General features: G+C 40.6%; 1 protein-coding gene across 2 annotated transcripts in view; it reads right to left on the reverse strand.

The window, feature by feature from the left end:
* The window catches only part of Tmem26 (transmembrane protein 26), a 49350-nt gene that overhangs the window by 12535 nt on the left and 18811 nt on the right, over window positions 1-18004 (reverse strand). Inside the window, exons 3-5 of one of the 2 annotated variants that reach the window (XM_087597500.1) lie at window positions 14190-14303; window positions 9971-10191; window positions 6659-6718 (exon numbers count right to left, since the gene is read on the reverse strand). In XM_087597500.1, the coding sequence (XP_087453626.1) occupies window positions 6682-6718; window positions 9971-10191; window positions 14190-14303 (372 nt within the window). In that variant the 3' untranslated portion in view covers window positions 6659-6681. Of the gene's footprint in view, window positions 1-6658; window positions 6719-9970; window positions 10192-14189; window positions 14304-18004 lie in introns of those variants that run through there. The other variant, NM_001107623.1, reaches the window with a different exon arrangement.

Genomic DNA, 18004 nt, shown 5'->3' on the forward strand with positions numbered 1-18004 from the left:
TACCTCTGTGGATGTAAAATAGCTTGTACCTGCTTTATGATACGTAGTAGTGACCGTGCTTTATCAGAGCTGTTTTTAATGATGTTGCTCAGAATGTTTTCTTTCCAGATGATGATTGAGAAGCTAATTTAAAAAAAAATGGTGCCAGGTACCACAAGAGTAACAGAACTGTGCTGTTTTCTCGGGTTTTGTTTTTTTACTTTTTTTTTTTAATGGAGTGTGCTGGATGTCTCTACAGTTTTGTTCAGATGACTGCAGAACCTGGAAAAGCTGTTGCTGCTGTTGATGCATAACACACTGCTATTATTGGTCTTTTTATATAAATATAAATATATATATATACAGATATATAATTTGAATTTTTTGAAACTTTACCTGTGCTGTCAACTTTCGAAAAAAGTATCCCCGTTTACTGTGTTGAGTTGGCACTGTACAGAAATTAACAGCCATATTGGTCTAGAAATGTTGAACTTAAGTTTTTTCCATTTGTACAGGGGTAACACACTGTATTAAATATGTAAGGTCTTATATACGTGGGTTTGATTACAAAAACTAATAAAGTATTCTCTAAATTAAAAAAAAAGAAATAAATGTTTTCATTATATGATAATCAGGACAGTGTCTGCCCCAGTATGAATGTAAACATTAAATAACTTATTAACTTAGAACAATTCCAGGTACACATCTTGTCAAATAAGCCATAATTAACTGTTATTGACATTATTTTATGCTATGCTCTGTCTAAAAGTCTTTGTGTTTCAATTCTACGTTTAAATTATATCAAGATAAATTCTAGACTTCCCTTAGACCTGAACACGTCCACGTATACCTATTAATTTTCTCTATTAGTTATTGTTTCCTTTGCTGTGACAAACGTGACAAGAGGAAGGAAATGAGGGTTGATTCAGGCTCTCTGTTTAAGGGCGTGGTCCACCATTGCAGCATCACAGAGTCTGGAGCAGTACATGATGGGCTACATTGTATCCATGTCAGGATGCAGACTGAGATGGATTCTAGCTCTCTGCTCAACTGTCCAACTTTTTTTTTTTTTTTTTTTTTTGTTATTCAGTCTCAGAACCCAGCCTAGGACACAGTGCCACCACCATCTCCACTCAGAGAAGACATTCCCTCTTCTGTTAATCCTCTCTGGAAGGACCCTCAAAGACAAACCCAGAGATGCATCTCTTAGGTGGTTTCAAATCCCATCGAGTTGATAAAGTCAAGGTGAAAATTCATGGACATCGATGGCAGAGTTTTCCAGATGCACCATCCACTCACTAAGTATGGAAGAATGTGAATGCTAAGTAAAATTATAAAAAAAAATGACCTTGGAAAGGTACCTCTGAAAGATATCTTAAGAAGAATAAAGAATTATTAATGAAGAGAGCGACCCCTAGAAGGGTAATGTTGGAAAGTAAATATGCTACCGATCTGAAGTCAAAGGCAAGAATCACTAAGGATCTCACTACCACCATTGTAAGCCAGTCAACCTTTCAAAATATTACCCATACAATAGGCTCCATATCCACAGGATCCACAGTTTATATAATAATATAATTACATCTAGATTATATATATTATCTGATTATATAGTACATATTACACAAAAAGTATAATTATGTAACGTAATTATATAATAATCTGGATGATTGCACACGACTGTATCTTCAGTCAGAGAACAGAGATAGGCGAATACTCAGCTTGTCTCACTTCTTTTTGTCCTTTTCTGGGTACTGTCAGATCTCAGCAAAGGAAATGCTTCCGTCTATACTCAGGATGAGTCTTCGCGTCCACAATTAAAAGATTCAGAAGTAAGATTTCTGAGGCGAGCGTATCCTTTTTTTCTTTATAGTTAATGGGAAGATGAATTACTAACTTTTGATGGATCATCACAACCAACTTAGTAGGTAAAAATTAAAAACAAGAAGTGACAGGGGCTGGCTGCTCTTCCATAGGACCCAGACTTGATTCCTGGCATCATAGAGACTGCCGACAGTCTGTTCTGCTACACCCAGGGGACCTGATATTGTCTCCCTGGCCAAGTGGATATCAGGCACACGAGTGAGTGGTACACGAATCTGCATGCAAGCAAAACATCCATGCACATAAAAATAAATGTTAAAAAAATAAAGATAAATGTTATAAAATAAGTCATGTTTTGATTATTTTCTTAACTAACCTTTTATAGCATAGAATTTTTTAGTATAAAAGAGATCATCTGTGACTAGGATTCATGGACATTTGAAAATGTAGCAAATATATTGAGACAATAAAGAAGAGAAAGCACACAGGTTTTAGGGGGAAAAAAAGAGATTTCACTGAGAAAATTGTAGAGAGATTGAGCCCAGGAGAAACTCAGGAAGGGTCTTTGCTGCACTGTCAAATGTTCTGAGATATAGTAACAGTGCTGGAACACACTTTTCCTTTTTAAATAAATAACCTGTGTTCAGAAATCACAGAGTGCGTTCCCAAAGGTGATGAACTATTTCTCCCGAATCTGCTCAATTTAGACTCATGAAGGTTTGACAGAGAAACTCCAGCTAACAGAAAGGTCAACAGATGCCTCTCCCCCTTAACAAATATGGGTTATATTAGACACGCTGTCAAAAATCACTACCCATGCCGTGGAAATGAAGCAGAGACCAGCCACAAATTCAGCAACATTGGCTCTCCTTAATATAGCATAGTTTCAGGTACGAGCGGTGAGTCTCTAAAGTGTCCGCGCTCCTGGCTCGGCTGCCTGAGACATTGTATAGGGCAGAGTTAAAGGGGCGAGAAGAATTTCTTCCAGATGATTGTAATTTGTGGGAAGAATTGTAGTTTGTGCAACAGGCTGCAACACAAGATGGAAGAGGTTTTAAACCCTTGGAAAGAAAGCCCTGGAGGACCCCCGGAGCAGGAGGGGGGAGCAGCTGATTGATGAGGGAGTGGGGTGGGGGTGGGGCGGCTGATTGAAATGGATGGGGATTTCTGTTTGCTAATCGAGTTTTAAAGTGAGGCCCTGATGCTCCCAGGAGCTCAGCAAGATGGAGCCCCATCGTTCTCTGTGACGCGTGCGTATTAGGTTCTTTAATACATCTGGAAGACGACGTGGATCTTAAATCTGTGAGACAGATGAGATCTGGGAGGAGATTACAACTCAACAGGAGCGAGAAGTAAAGGGCCATTTTAGATTTCCTGTAAGAAATGCTCTAAGGAAGAGACCCTAAAAGGCTGACTGTGATTTGAATATGAAATGTTTGCCCCCCCCCCCGCCCCCATGCCCACTGTAGGCCCTTGTGTTTGAACACTTGGTCTCTAGTTTGGTTCCCAGTTGGTGGCGCTGTTGGAGAGGTTATGGAAGTTTTAGGAGGCGGAGCCTAGCTATAGGAAGTATATCACTGGAGATGGGGTTTAGAGTTTTATAGCCTCTCTTCTCTCTTCTCTCTTCTCCTCTCTTTGCTTCTGTTTGCCAGGCCAGCTTCCTGTCCCTGCAGCCATGCCTTCCCCAGCCTGATGGGCAGTATCCTGTCAGGATTTGTAAGCCAAATAAAACCTCTTGCCTCCAAGTCGTTTTCTGTACCCCTAACAAAACATGTTAAGGCCATCTTGATCGACCAGAGATTGGGTTCTAAAAGTGAGAGGTTCCTTGCTGCTGAAAGGAGCTGAACTAGCTTAGGGTGCAATTTGAAAATTCCACCCAGTCCAGGCATGTTCGTACATACTTTTTGCACTAGCATTAAGGATGCAGAGGCAGGCAGATCTCCATGAGTTCAATACCAGCCAAATCTATATAGGGAGTTATAGCATCTCCAAAGGTAGTCTTAAAGAAATAAGGAAGGAAGGAAGGAAGGAAGGAAGGAAGGAAGGAAGGAAGGAAGGAAGGGGGACGGAGGGAGAGAGAGAGAGAGAGAGAGAGAGAGAGAGAGAGAGAGAGAGAGAGAGAGAGAGAGAACAGGGAAGCTCACATTTAGAAATATGGTAGTCCAGAGACATGGCTGTTTGTTTAGAAATGGAAGTGAAAATTTACAACTAACTTCAAGACTGTTAAGCCAATTCATGTGAGTGATGAATAGACTTCAAATTCATTAGAGAATTTCTAAAACCAAGAACGGTATGAGGGCACATGAGCTGTACCCTCAGTTGACTAATAAAGCAGAGGCATATGCAGAGAGAACCTAAATGTTTAAATGAAGGTTCCCGTCTGAATACATGGCGTCTTCAGTGGGCGTGGCCGTTAGCAGTTAAAGGTTCCACAATCATTTCTGCACTAGTTACAGACAGACCGCAAACTACGTCATTGTAATGGAGCTGTGCAAGGTTCAAGCTAAAAGTAATACTGAAAATCAAATAAATAAACATATTAATAAAATAGATAAGTAAAACAAATCACATGAAAATGAATAATATTATTTATGAAACATTATAAAGCCTAGAAGTAATAAAACGAATGAGTAAATAAAATCAAACAAACAAATAAGGTTCAACCAGTGTCATCCAGAAGTTGATAGACTGCGCAGATTAAGGAAACAAAGGGAGAGATCTGTCTGGAGAAATGCTTCAGTGGTCAAGTGTCTCGCGCCTAATGTCCCGCCAGTAAGAACGACGCGCGGCAACAGGATTCTTCTGCGAGCAAGCCTTTACTGTGTTACAGCTCTTCTTAGTGTTACAGCTCTCTTAGTGTTACAGCTCTCTTAGTGTTACAGCTCTCTTGAACAGGGACCCTGAGCAGCAAAATCGCTCGGCTTATATAGACAACAGTATGCTAATTATCTCTCAGGGATTGGTGGGGCTTGGATCACCCCACTACTTGTCCTCCAGGGATTGGCGGAGAATGAATCACCTCATTAGCATATTAACGGTCAACTAACACCTGGTGCATAAACCGCACATGTGCAGTACCGCTGTTCACCACTAGAGGGAGCCCTAGCAAGGAGACAAGCCTGCACATGCGCAGTAAGTCGTTTATGTCCAGACAAGGCTGTGCGCGCCATCTTTGTTTCGCCGCGCCGCTCTCTACAGTCAAGGGTGCTTGCTACTCTTTTAGAGGACTCAGGTTCGGTTCCCAGCGCCCACCTGTAACTCCAGCTCCATAAACCAGGCTAGTCACTGCAGGCACTGAACATATGTGGAGTACACACATATGTGAGGGCAAACTCATATGCACAAAATAAAAATATTTTTTGACGTGACAGATGAAGAAGCTTGTGATGGCGCCCAGTTATCAACAAAGTATATGCTATACCAAAAACAGAAACGAGGAACCTATAACTAAAGATTAAATGATTTAGCCCAGAATGAGGGGATCAAAGCAGCTAATCTTTTCAAAACTGGAAAACAGTTCTGTGCTTACGCAAAAGAAAAATGGAATGTAAAAGGCTCAACAAATTCACAGACCAAGTAAAGATACAGCAACTGCGTGGAATGAACACAGAGGCCCTCAGAGTCGACCGGACAGGGACCCATGTGAAAGATCAACTTGAAAGACTCCATAGTTTGACCTCACCTCTAGATTTGAGATACTAGAAGAGAGATGAGTGACTTGGCAGATGCTGGAGAAGAAAGACTGGCAATCTAAGGTCTGAGTAAGAAATGAAAACAGCAAATGGTCCAAGGCAAGCATAAGAAAGGAAAAAAACTATCAAACATCAAAGCAGAAACAAAAAAAATGTAAAACAGAATAATTATCAAGTCAATAAAACCCACACACATTTGTTTCTATAAACAGATAAATTAAATAATTAATAAGCCGATTATCCTCACCCACCAAGTAAGCAAACCTTTCCTCTCTGGGGAAAAGCAAAGAGAGTGAGCCAACATTCAAACCCAGGAAACGGAAAGGAGGGGTCACCTCAGAGGCCACAGAGATTAGCACGTTTATGCTAACGTCAGAGGCACTTCCAAACACGACAGACAGAAAAGAACATCCTTGGGAGAAAAGCACAACCCCAAATCAGAAAAATGTAAAATATTTAATTAGTCCTAAAGGAAGAAATGACATCGAATCCCGTGATGATATGGAAAAGGAAGGAGGAATATGAGGGGGACGAGAAAGAGGAAAAGGAAATCGCTTCCCATAAAGTAAAGGCCTGACCCGGATTGCTTCCTTGGAGAAGTCTATAAAATCTTGGAAGAAATAATATCAATTATGCAAAAATTATTTTCAGAAAATAGAAGTCAAAAGGATGCTTCCGGGTGTGTTTCTAAAAGCCAGTGTTATCTGGATTCAAAACCTTTAGAGGTGATACTGTGGCACACTATTCCGCATGGACAAGACGGAAAAAATGAGACCAAAAACCACATCACAAATGACCAAACAGCACAACTAAGTTCAGTTTATCCCGACGTCAAAGGTGGTTTAACATCTGAAGATCAGTTAACGTAATATAGTCTTTTTTTTATAATAAAGGACAACCAAAACAAAAATCATATCAATAAAGGCAGACTCCACGGTTTTCAATACAAATAAAAAGTTCTTACTAGTATGGAAATAAAAATACCATTCTCCAAGTTTATAGTGATAGTCTGTGCCAGCGAAAACGACAAGGGCACCCTTAGCAGAGGAAGACAAAATGTTTCTCTTGAGACTGAAACGTTCAGTTCTACTGCATCTGTCTCGTGGGGAGGAAGACTAGAAGACAGTAGAATAAGACAAGAAAAGTAAATTCACGAGGCTTACTTTGGCAACAACCAGAAGTGTCTTCATTTATAAGTAGGAGGATCAGACATAGGGTAAAACCTGGAAATAAAACAAAATAGGCAAGTTCTGTGTGTCACTGCTGGTTACCGAATCACTGTGTGGGTAAATGATGTCTCCAATAAAGCAACAAAATTGAGAAAAGGAAAGGAAAGGAAAAACAACCATTAGAAAGAATATAAGATGGGATATTAAAAAATAATAAAAGAAATAATAAACAAGAGAACCACGTGGAAAAGCAGAGAAAGGACTTGAAATGCAAAGGTGAAAGGGAGAGTATCTAAGCTCACACACACACACTCACACACACACTCACACACACACTCACTCACACACACACACACTGACACACACAAACTGACACACACTCACACACACAGATTGACACACACACACTGACACACACACACTGACACACACACTCACACACACACTCACACACACAGATTGACACACACACAGATTGACACACACACTCACACACACACTGACACACACACACTGACACAGACTGACACACACACACTGACACACACACTGACACACACTGACACACACACTGACACACACAAACTGACACACACTCACACACACTGACACACACACACTGACACACATACACACTGACACACACACACTGACACACACACTGACACACACACTGACACACACAGACTGACACACACTCACACACACACTGACACACACACTGACACACATACACACTGACACACACACACTGACACACACACTGACACACACACTGACACACACACTCACACACACACACATACACACACACACACAAAGACATTTTTGGTATCATTTCTTACAATATATGTGAGACCTGACACAAGAACTTAGAACTTGGAAGCCAGCCTTTTGAAGAGAGGAAAATCTCTAGATATATGCTGGGACTTGACCACCGGGTGAGTTGCATTTGAGTTACCTCCGTAAGGGGTGCAAGGGGGTGGCAGATGGGAAACCACAAAAGGCTACTGTCACAGCCCGGGAACATTGAAACAAAATAACTTCAATTTGAGAAAATACAATTGAAAACAATATTTAAAGATATTTTGAAATAGACTCTGTAACAAAAAATCCTATATTATCCATAGGCAAGTGTTTGTAGGACACACAAGTTTTTACAAAACATTGCATGCAACCCATGCTATAGTGCTATGATGAACTTGGAGTCATTTGTAGAACACTTTCTATCCACAGACCAGAAGCCCGCAGACACAAGGGCCTACTCTCATTTATTCAGCCTCGTTGAGCATTGACTTGCATGAAATGCAACTTCAAAATTTCCAAAATATATGCTCAGAAAGGATTCGGATTGAATTGTAAGTGGCAGAAAAAAATTGAGGGGGGATCGGTGATGCTTTGAAACCTCGAGCGCTCCCTAAATTCTTGCTGGACCAACACAGTCCTGTTTTGGCTGAACTGCGTGATCTTCGATTCATAACGTGTTTACGGCTCTGTTGCCCACGCTCTGTCTAACAGGGTACCTGGCACATGTTAAATATCAAACCAGTTCTTAGTCAATTAAACAGTGCTGAGTGACTTCCAAGGGTGCTTTTTTATGGGTCAAGCAATCAAATAAACTTATTTAATAATCAACATTTATTGGTAAACACGGGATCCATTACTCTTTGACGATACTTCTGGATGGGGCGCACAGAGCCCATTAAGATAACTGGGTATGGTGTGTCTCTCATTTTACGACTAGCTCCATAAAACACAGCCCTCTGCAAGGCCTTTACTATCCTGTGCTGTCTCTGTGCTCTGTAAGTATTTAGCATGCATGCATCCATTTACGGATAGATGTCAGGTCTCTGTAACTATCCACACTCATAATTCCAGAGGCTCCATCATGATCCATTCATATTCCATTGTATAATAATGATCTCAAACTAATCTCAAAGCACTCTACAATGTAAAATGCTAATCAAACATAAGGCACTGAAACCACCACACGAAAATAAACACCGTGACTACAGCCATCCAATTCATATTTGATACCTCCGAAAATGACGTCAACTTAATAAACTAAAAGAAAAACTAGTGTGCACAAAACGATGAGGGTTCTTGTATAAAAAAAAAAGCTCTCTCTGATAAATGATGATTCACTCTGTAATTGAGAAATTAGGCTTATTTAATAAGTCGGCGTGTTTTGCTCTGGTTTTATGTTTTGTTGTTTGAGGAGAGTGGGATAAAGTAAACCGTAGCATTAAAAGCCAGCCTCATTCCAATTTGTTTTTATAGCATCATACAAAACAACCCAAGCTTAAAGTACATTCAGGCACGGAGACTCAAATCCCTAATGGGAAGAAAGTGGTTCCATAAACAGATGTGATCATGGATTCTGAGTTTACTTGCTGGTGGCAAAAATAAAAGTACCAACTCAATAAGTTTTAATTTATAGGCAATCTCCATCAGAAAGCCTGTGGGGGCTTTGAACGAAACGGACTAAAAATAAAATTTTGTACAATAAAACTTCCTCTGCTCTGTTCTCCTTCTCACCGGGAAATGTACATTCTTCAGCTGGAGAAAGGGACGGTGTCTCTATGGCTCTTGGAACTATGTGATCTCAGGGGAAACATTGGCATTGGCTATACTGCTGACACTTGGTTGAAGAGGAAAGAGACACATGAGAATCTGCAGATACCTATAGTCACTGGTTCCACCATGATCCTCCAGCACTTACGGTATAACTATGTGATGGTCTTCTGTTCTATCCAGGGTGGGTATATCCCATCTCTTTCTTAGACTGAACCTCCTTCCTGCATTTCTTTTTTGCTATAAGGATTGGTCCTTAGCATGAACCTAAGTACATATGTGTATATATAGTACATGTGGTGTATATGTGAATACATTCACGTGTGTTCTTATGTGTACTGATATGTCTGCACATGTGATTAAGTGCCCACGGAGCTCAGAGGTTTGATGTGGGGTGTTTTCATCCATCATACCACCCGACTCTCACCGAACACGGAGTTTACTGATTCATCATGAATGGCTTCCCAGCGAGCCCTAGACGTTCTCCTGTCCCTGTTATCTCCAGCGTTGTGTGATCCCAGACGTACATGTACGGATACACAGCACCATGCCCGCTGCTTATATGGGAGTTGTGGATCCGAACTCGGGTCCCGAGGCTTGTGTAGAAAACAATTAACTAGGTAAGTCAACTCTTGAGCCCTGACACAAAACTGTCTTCAGACAAGCCGGGTGTGGTACACACAACACAGCAGTGACCACACATGTGGTGCTGACGTTGGATCAGGACCTTACCTGACATTATTTTCCTTCAGAGTCTCAGTAGTGAACTCCAGTATGTCTGCCGCCGTCCCCACGAACATCAGAAGAAGTTCCGAGAGTTGGTCTCTAGTAATGGTCCCTCCGATGGGGAGAAGCCACCGTCCAATGATTAATATTAGCAGGAGTGTTTGGTGGAGTCCTAACGTCCAGACTGGTTCACATACCATGGATAAGTTGTCAACAAAGCCTCTGGCCTGTTGAACAGAGACACCGGGGTTAGGAACCATCAGTGTGTAAATGATTATCTACGCCAACATGGTTTTCAGTTCTTGGTCGACAGTGTGTTTTCGTCAACATTTTCTTTACTCACTAAGGAAAATGACACTCCCTTTAGCCGAACGCTTTACAGAAGGAATACAATGGGGTTTTTAAAGTGGGGTTTACTTAGCATGTGGCTAATTTAAACCTTACCCAGCTAGTAAGATGATGCTTGGTGATGTTTAAAGAATAAATTTTAATAACGTTTTAAAGATCATTGGGCGTTTTATTATAGTCCATAATAAAGTGTGACGCATAACAAAGCTTTATAAGTTCCATATTAAAATTATAAAAAACAAGCCAATTCTTTTCTTTTAATGATTCAAACATATGAACTCATTAACATTGGAACGTTTACAATCTTCCCTTTGTCCATCGCTGCCTTAAAACCTTAATTAGAAACAAAACAGTGTTTATCTGTTTACCCAGTGGAAGAGAATAATTGTAATATTTCCTATCTTTACTCTGAATAATTAGTATTTTACTCGATAGTCCATAATTCAGCAAGAAAAAAAAATAAGTCTGCCTTTAATCTTAGGTTTGAGAAAATGTTAGATCCCACGGTATATTCGAGAGGAAATATCCTTCCCGTTTAACTTCTAAGTAAATTTTAAAGTACATTACTATTGGCTTAGACTAAAATATTTAAAGACTACAAGATCTATGTCACAAGTAATCAGGATAACGGCTGCAGGTGATCTACACAGGCAGCCGGCCTAGGGCGGTCATCTTCGGATCAGGTCTCATACCAAGTACACACGAACAAAGCAAGAGAAATGACCAAGGACTGGTCAAATCCACACAGGAAGATCAATAATTATTTTTTGACACTTTCTTCTTTTTTTTTTCTTTTTCTTTTTTTCGGAACTGGGGACCGAACCCAGGGCCTTGCGCTTGTTAGGCAAGCACTCTACCACTGAGCTAATCCCCAACCCCGACACTTTCTTCTTGACATTTCTCCTGTGTGGCTTCCCATACAACTCATTTAACTCACATGGGCAAGACATTATCACGATAAATATGACCGTTTGAGTTAAGATGAAACTTGGGAGTGACTTGTCCACAGTGACACAGGGTAAGTTCTAACTAAAACTCGGATAATGATGCAGGGGTCGCTCTAATCTACGCTGGGACTTATTTTAGAAAACACCCTTCGGTGGTAGAAATCTCTGTCTGTCTTGAGCCCCTTCTGTAAACTGTTTTCAAAGTGATCATTATCAACTTGATAAATATAAGACGTGTGAAGAAAAAGAACCACCCTCTCACTCTATTTTAGCAAATAGTCTTTTCTATTATATGAATATTATAGATCACACACACATATGTATATATACACATATATATACATACACACACATTATATATATATATATATACATATATATATATATATATAATAGAAAGGGAAAGTTGTGCTCACTGGAAAAAAAGAAATTCATTTTCCTTTTCCAGACATCACACGTATTTTTATATGCAGAAAGTCTTGAAGAATTGGGGGGAGAAAGAAGAAAAAACTTTCTCAGACGTTAAAAACAAATGGTAGAATAAAATTTGACATTCAAGAGTCAATCTATATCCTGGTAAAGAAATAGATATTGGGGCTAAAACTCAGTGTTCCTTACATTGTCACTGTGGAAAATAAAACAGTTGCTTATGAATCTAACAAAATGTTAAAGTACATACTACATGTATACCTCTGTTAAAATACATGTATTAGTACATGGATACACATATATGTAGATATACACATATATGTGTCAGATACACACACATACATGGTGAAAATACTAAGTGCTGAGGAGTTAAGTCAGTCTCTCTGCTTTGTGGAAATCAAACATGGGGCCTCACGTCTGTGAGGCCTGTGCCCTAGCTTTGAACTATGTGCAGTCCTTGAAGGCTGGAATCAAAGAGGAACGAACTGGAGAGAGGTCTCATGTCCATGAATAAGGACGCTCTACCTTGTCAACCCGCCAGTGGTCTGTGACTTGGCATGGATTCAATATCAGCTCAACTGTAATTCTATCAGTTCTTTGGCGAGCGAAGACCTGAGCCTAGAGTTTACAGGGAAAGGTGAAATATTCAAACGAGCTCGCATGACATCACAGCAGAACAAAGCTGGAGCCCCATGCCACGTGAGCCTTAGGACTTACTGCTGCAGTTACACAGACAGCGCACTTCGTGTAAAAGATACAGACACACAGAACCATGGTCCAGAACAGAGAACCCAGAAACAGACCCCACAAACCCATTGTAATTTTCAATGTATTAGCAAATGCATTTCAGTGGAGATAACTGTTTTTTTTAAAGTTCCTAGAATAATTAGGCATCTAAATGCTGGCAAACTAATTGATTAATTAACCAATTAATTAAAGAATCCCATGGAGCTAATGAGCTTGCACTCTTCCCAAAATTCAAAGGACTGCATGTAGAATGCAAAGCTGTCCAGTGCTCAGGTTAGGGAAAGCCAGCATGATGTGCGTCGTGGTGGTGATTTTAGATACAATATCTAAGTGAAGATCTGAGAAAGACATAGTAAGCTGTGCTTCGCTAAAATCAAAATTTCCTAGTCTGTAAAAGGCAAGAGGACAAAAGGGGCCCCTTTAACGCAGTTCTTCCTGTTGTGGTGAGCCCCAACCAGAAAATTATTTTTGTTGCTATTATATCCTGTCATTTTGCTGCTGTTCCTAACCATATTGTAAATATCTGTTCTTTCCAATGGTCTGAGAAGATCCCTGTGAAAAGCTTGTGTAACCCTCAAATGGGTCTTGACACACAAGTTGAGAACCTCTGAGATAGTGGGAGGTGGAGGGAAAGACAGAGAGACAGAAGGAAGGAGAAGGGGGTTCCCTTGTTAAGAGTGATTGGGGTGGGGTTGGGGATTTAGCTCAGTAGTAGAGCGCTTGCCTAGCAAGTGCAAGGCCCTGGGTTCGGTCCCCAGCTCCGGGAGAAAGGAGAAAAAAAAAAGAGTGATTGGGGTGGGTAGAAAATGGAGGTTCATTGACAGGCAAGCACATATTTTGGATAGACACTATAGATGATAGATAAATGATAGATAGATGGATAGATATATAGATGATAGATAGATAGATAGATAGATAGATAGATAGATGGATGGTAGATAGATGATAGATAGATGGATAGATAGATAGATAATAGATAGATGATAGATGGATAGATAGATAGATAAACGATAGATGAATGGATAGATAGATAGATAGATAGAGAGATAGAGAGATAGAGAGATAGAGACATAGAGAGACAGACTATAGTACATGTGTCTAAACCCATAGAATAAACAATACCCAATGTAAACTCTAATGTAAACTATGACCTCTGGTGACAATGACATCCAATGAGGTTCATCAATTTTTAATTAAAAACATTTGGTCTGTGGATAGAGCTCAGTTGATATGGTGCCTAGTGTGCATGCAGCCCTGCGTCCAATTCTCAGCACCACACACACCCGATGTGGAGGAACATACATGCCTATCATCCTAGCGTGTGGGAGGCAGAGGTAGGGAGATTAAACGTTCAAGGTCATTGTCAGCTCTGGAGTGAGTCGTCAGCCAACCTGCGTGATACCCGGCTTCAAATCTCTACAGACGTTCTAACATATCATCAGGGCGCCAGACGTGATATGAGGGGAGGCTGTGTATGAATGAAAGAGTTATGTATACATAGCTATATTTAAAAATATGGATGGGTAATTAGAGCACATAAATTTGTACATAGCTACCATGCTGCCATGCCTTTTCAGGCATGTTTCTAGACTGATGTTGAGAGCATGCTCCTAATTCATTAATGTAAAGTTATCATCAGATGAGGGTGGTATGGGCTTAATGAATGAAAGAAGTCCTTTTTAGCAATTCTTATCCCCCCCCAAAACCTGGGCAGCTTTAGGAAACTTCCCATAAATGGTGGGGAAAGCTCTCACCAGTTCAAGAATATTCCCCACGCCATCGGTGGCTCTGTGGGATGACAGGGTTTGATTGATGTCTCCTCTTCCGCTGAAGTTCTGGGCTGCCGTCTCAGACTGCGTGCTGCAATACTAAAGAATCGAGAGCAAGAGCGGGTCTGCAAAAACCATCACAACGAAGGAGCGGCAAAGCAGTTTCACTCCATGCAAGAGATTATAAGGACACGTGACATCCACGGAGAATGAGTAAACATCACAGGACCAGAATATGGGGTGGAAGACACCCGAGGAGAGTGCTCACTGCCTGTCTCCCTATCTTGTAGCTATCTTAGAAAGCTGTGAAACCTGTTCGTTGGTAACTGGGGTCCCTTCTTTGAACCTTTGTTGGGAACAATTGTGATACAAACTCTGGGAATGTCCTGTCAAAGCATTTACTTTATGAGTTTGTTTCTTACCAAGAACACTCTATCTAAAAATACCACTCCAGTTAAAAAAAAAATCCAATCCCTTTTCACTCTTCAGTCCAGGCACTGGCACAAACAAAGGGTCAGCATGTCGAGTGTCCCAGACACGAGTGTTGCCATAGAAGCCAGCTTGGGGTTGTGGGAAATTTGAGAATTGACCTAAAAGATGATTCCCATCTTTCTTTCTTCCAATCTGTACGTGAGTGTCTGCAAACAAGTTGTTTGTAGTTTGATCTAGACAGATACTGGGGAACTGAGATGACATGAGAGGTGGAAAAATTTATAAGAAAACAAAGAGACAACCTTTGACAATGTAACCACTGTGGGAACATACTTTACAGACCGGTTTTAGGGAGTGTGTGACTCTTCCTAAGCATCTGCAGTGCTGACATGTTTTACACACACGCACACGTGCATGTGCACGCATGCACACACAAACACACACAGGGAGAGAAAGAGATGGAGGCAGAGACAGAGAGACACATAGAGAGACAGAGACAGAGATAAAAACAGAGACAGAGAGACAGAGAGAGAGCCCACAGAAACAGACAGAGGAAGAGAGCTACTGTCACCATCTATCACCACCACCAATCACTATTACAACAGTCATCATCACTACCGTACTCCAGGACTACACATTTCTTAAGAGAAACTATTGGGGAGAGAAAAAAGAGCTCAAGTCATAAGAAATGATTTTTTCTTAATTAGTCTCAATGCTAATCTATTCATTCTCTCCATAAACAAGTAGACCAAAAGTCTACCAATAAGCCTTGTTTTCTGCTCGGAGCCCAAGTGACTCGTGTTGCACATGAAGTAGCATGAATAACTAGGAGCATGCACACTACGTGTGTACATGCATGTGGGGTGTGTACGCATATGTACGTGTATGTGTGCATATGCAAGGGAAAGTGCAAATAAGTATGCGCACAGATGCATGTCTGTGTGTGCATGTGTTTATAAGTATGTGCACAATTGTGTGTACATGTATGTGTGTAGCATATGTGCATGCCTATATATGTGTGTGTATTTATGAGCACGTATGTGCATGTGTGCGGATCTGGGTGACTTTGCATGTGTGTGTATGTTCTGTGTATGCACGCATACATGTGCACATGTGTATCCAGACATACCATTAAGGTTTCAAGAAGACAATGGTGACAAGACACTTAATCTTTTACAGTGTATCATCATTTACAGTGTTGCTAGAAACAAACTTTGACCACGTTTTTATAGACATGAAAATATAGTGTATATTAAAACCAGTGAGATGCTAAGATCTGGTCCCCTTATCTCTAAAACTGCACAAACACCTTGCTATTTACAGGAAATATCACCCTTGAGTTCAGTGCTTTCTAATGCGGAAGCAAAGGTCTCTTTATGAGCATCACGGTAACTGGGTTCCTTTGCTCTCCCGCTACTCAGTTTAAGACTAATGGAACCTTCCTTTACACGACATTACGGCCACCACAAATACAGTGTTTGAATCCTTATCCCTAAGTTGATTTGTTCTGCTTTTGGGCATGTCCTTTCAGTGATCACCATGAAAGGGATTTTAGGAAGGACATTTTTTGGTACCAGCATGTTATGTATTTATGGCCGTGTCATTAAAACCTAATGCAACCCTTCGGCTCAAACATAGGATGGACGTCACAGAAAGCAGGCCACTTCCACCCTTGTCAACGTGCTCTGTCAGAGGAAGAGCTCTCATGGGGTTAGAACTGCGATCCGTAGGATGGTTTTGTTTGTATTTGTGAAGATTACATCATGTCAGGAATGAAGTTCGGAAACTGGTCATTTAGAACAACCGGAATGTAAATGAATGGAGAATATTGGAAATTAAAATTTATATTTTATTTTAACTATGTGTATGTTTCTCTGCATTTTTCTTCAACATGCCTGCCAGTGACTGAAGAGGTCAGAGTGTCAGATTTCCTAGAGCTGGAGTTACAGGAGGGTGTGTCCAGTGGATGTCAGGATTCAAACTCGGGTCCTCTGCAAGGGCAGAGCATGTCTTAGTCAGGGCTCTATCTCGCTGGTCCCATCAGTGACAAGTAAATGACTCTTCCCATTGTGGAAAAATTCAGATGACTTTTATGCAAGCTCCTCAGAAACTTTAGAGAGTGTGCTCTTCTAGACCATGTATTGGTTCTGAATTTAAGCGATCTAAGCCCCAGGGCTTTTCTTCTATAAAACAGATATGGCTGTCCGGGCTTAATGAATGGGGGGGTCCTTAAATCTAGTGAGAAAATCTAATTGAAAACTCTCTGAAATATCAGTTCCTATTTAGCAAAAGGGATTATCACGAGAGGACAGAGTGGATGTCTGCATTGCCTTGAGTTCTGCAATGTCACTTATTTCTTTAAAGAGGATCCAAATATTTTCATCTCTCTCTCATTTTAACTTTTAATCTCTGCTTGCCCCACCCGCTTCAATCTCCGGACATTCATTTTTATTTTCAGTGTCAAATCCCAGTGACAAAGTTTTGATTTCTTTTGTAGTATGAAAATCACAGACATTTTTTGCCTTTGGCTCGAAACTCTTTTACTATTACTATTATTATTAGAAAGAGAGTTTTTGGTTGCATGCCATTGGTTATAATGGGATTTGACCTGTGTAGCAATTAATTGTGTAATTCTTTTATATTATGAACGCATTTGAGAGAAATGAATTGTTATTGTGGAGAACAGCCATGCTGTATGATTGGATCTGTTAGAGGGGAAATTGATTCCAATAACCACTGCCTATTTTCATAGTCCTGAGAGGACACTCAAGTAGCCCTCTGGCCCTTCATGATTTTTTTTTCTCAAATACATGGTGACTTGAATCAACCAATCTACAGCTACAAACATTCTTTAATGCAGACGTTGAGGCTGCCTCGGACTTTAATGAGTTTCACTAAGAGATCTGAGGAGGAGAAATGTGTTCTTCTTGTTGGCTAAAAGGTTGATATTAGCTTGGGAGTTTCTTCGAAGGAGACCCACCAAGGTAAATTGCTCTCCTTGTGCCTCAAGTGTGAAGGGAGCCTTTTTAGATAGAGTTCCATATAAAGTGGAGACTCAACCGTGATATAAAATCACAGCTGTAACAAAGAAATCCATACAGGGTCAATTTGGAGCAGATCTCGCCTAAAGCATTTTATCAATGAAGCCTCTTGGCTTATGCAGGAGGTTTCACAAAACCAATGACAGGTTTAGTCCTGAGCCAGACAAGTCCACAGAGGATGCAGGTCAATATCTAAAGTGCGACATAAGCCATGTATGCTGGGACACAGGAAGGTGAAGCAGGAGGATTAGGACAAGTTCAGGGCTAGCCTGGGCTAGATAGCAAATAGCAGGCTAGACTGTGACTCAAGAAAACAAACCAACCTGA

Source organism: Rattus norvegicus, chromosome 20, assembly GCF_021556685.1.
Source record: "Rattus norvegicus strain SHRSP/BbbUtx chromosome 20, alternate assembly SHRSP_T2T, whole genome shotgun sequence".
Classification (NCBI taxonomy): domain Eukaryota; kingdom Metazoa; phylum Chordata; class Mammalia; order Rodentia; family Muridae; genus Rattus; species Rattus norvegicus.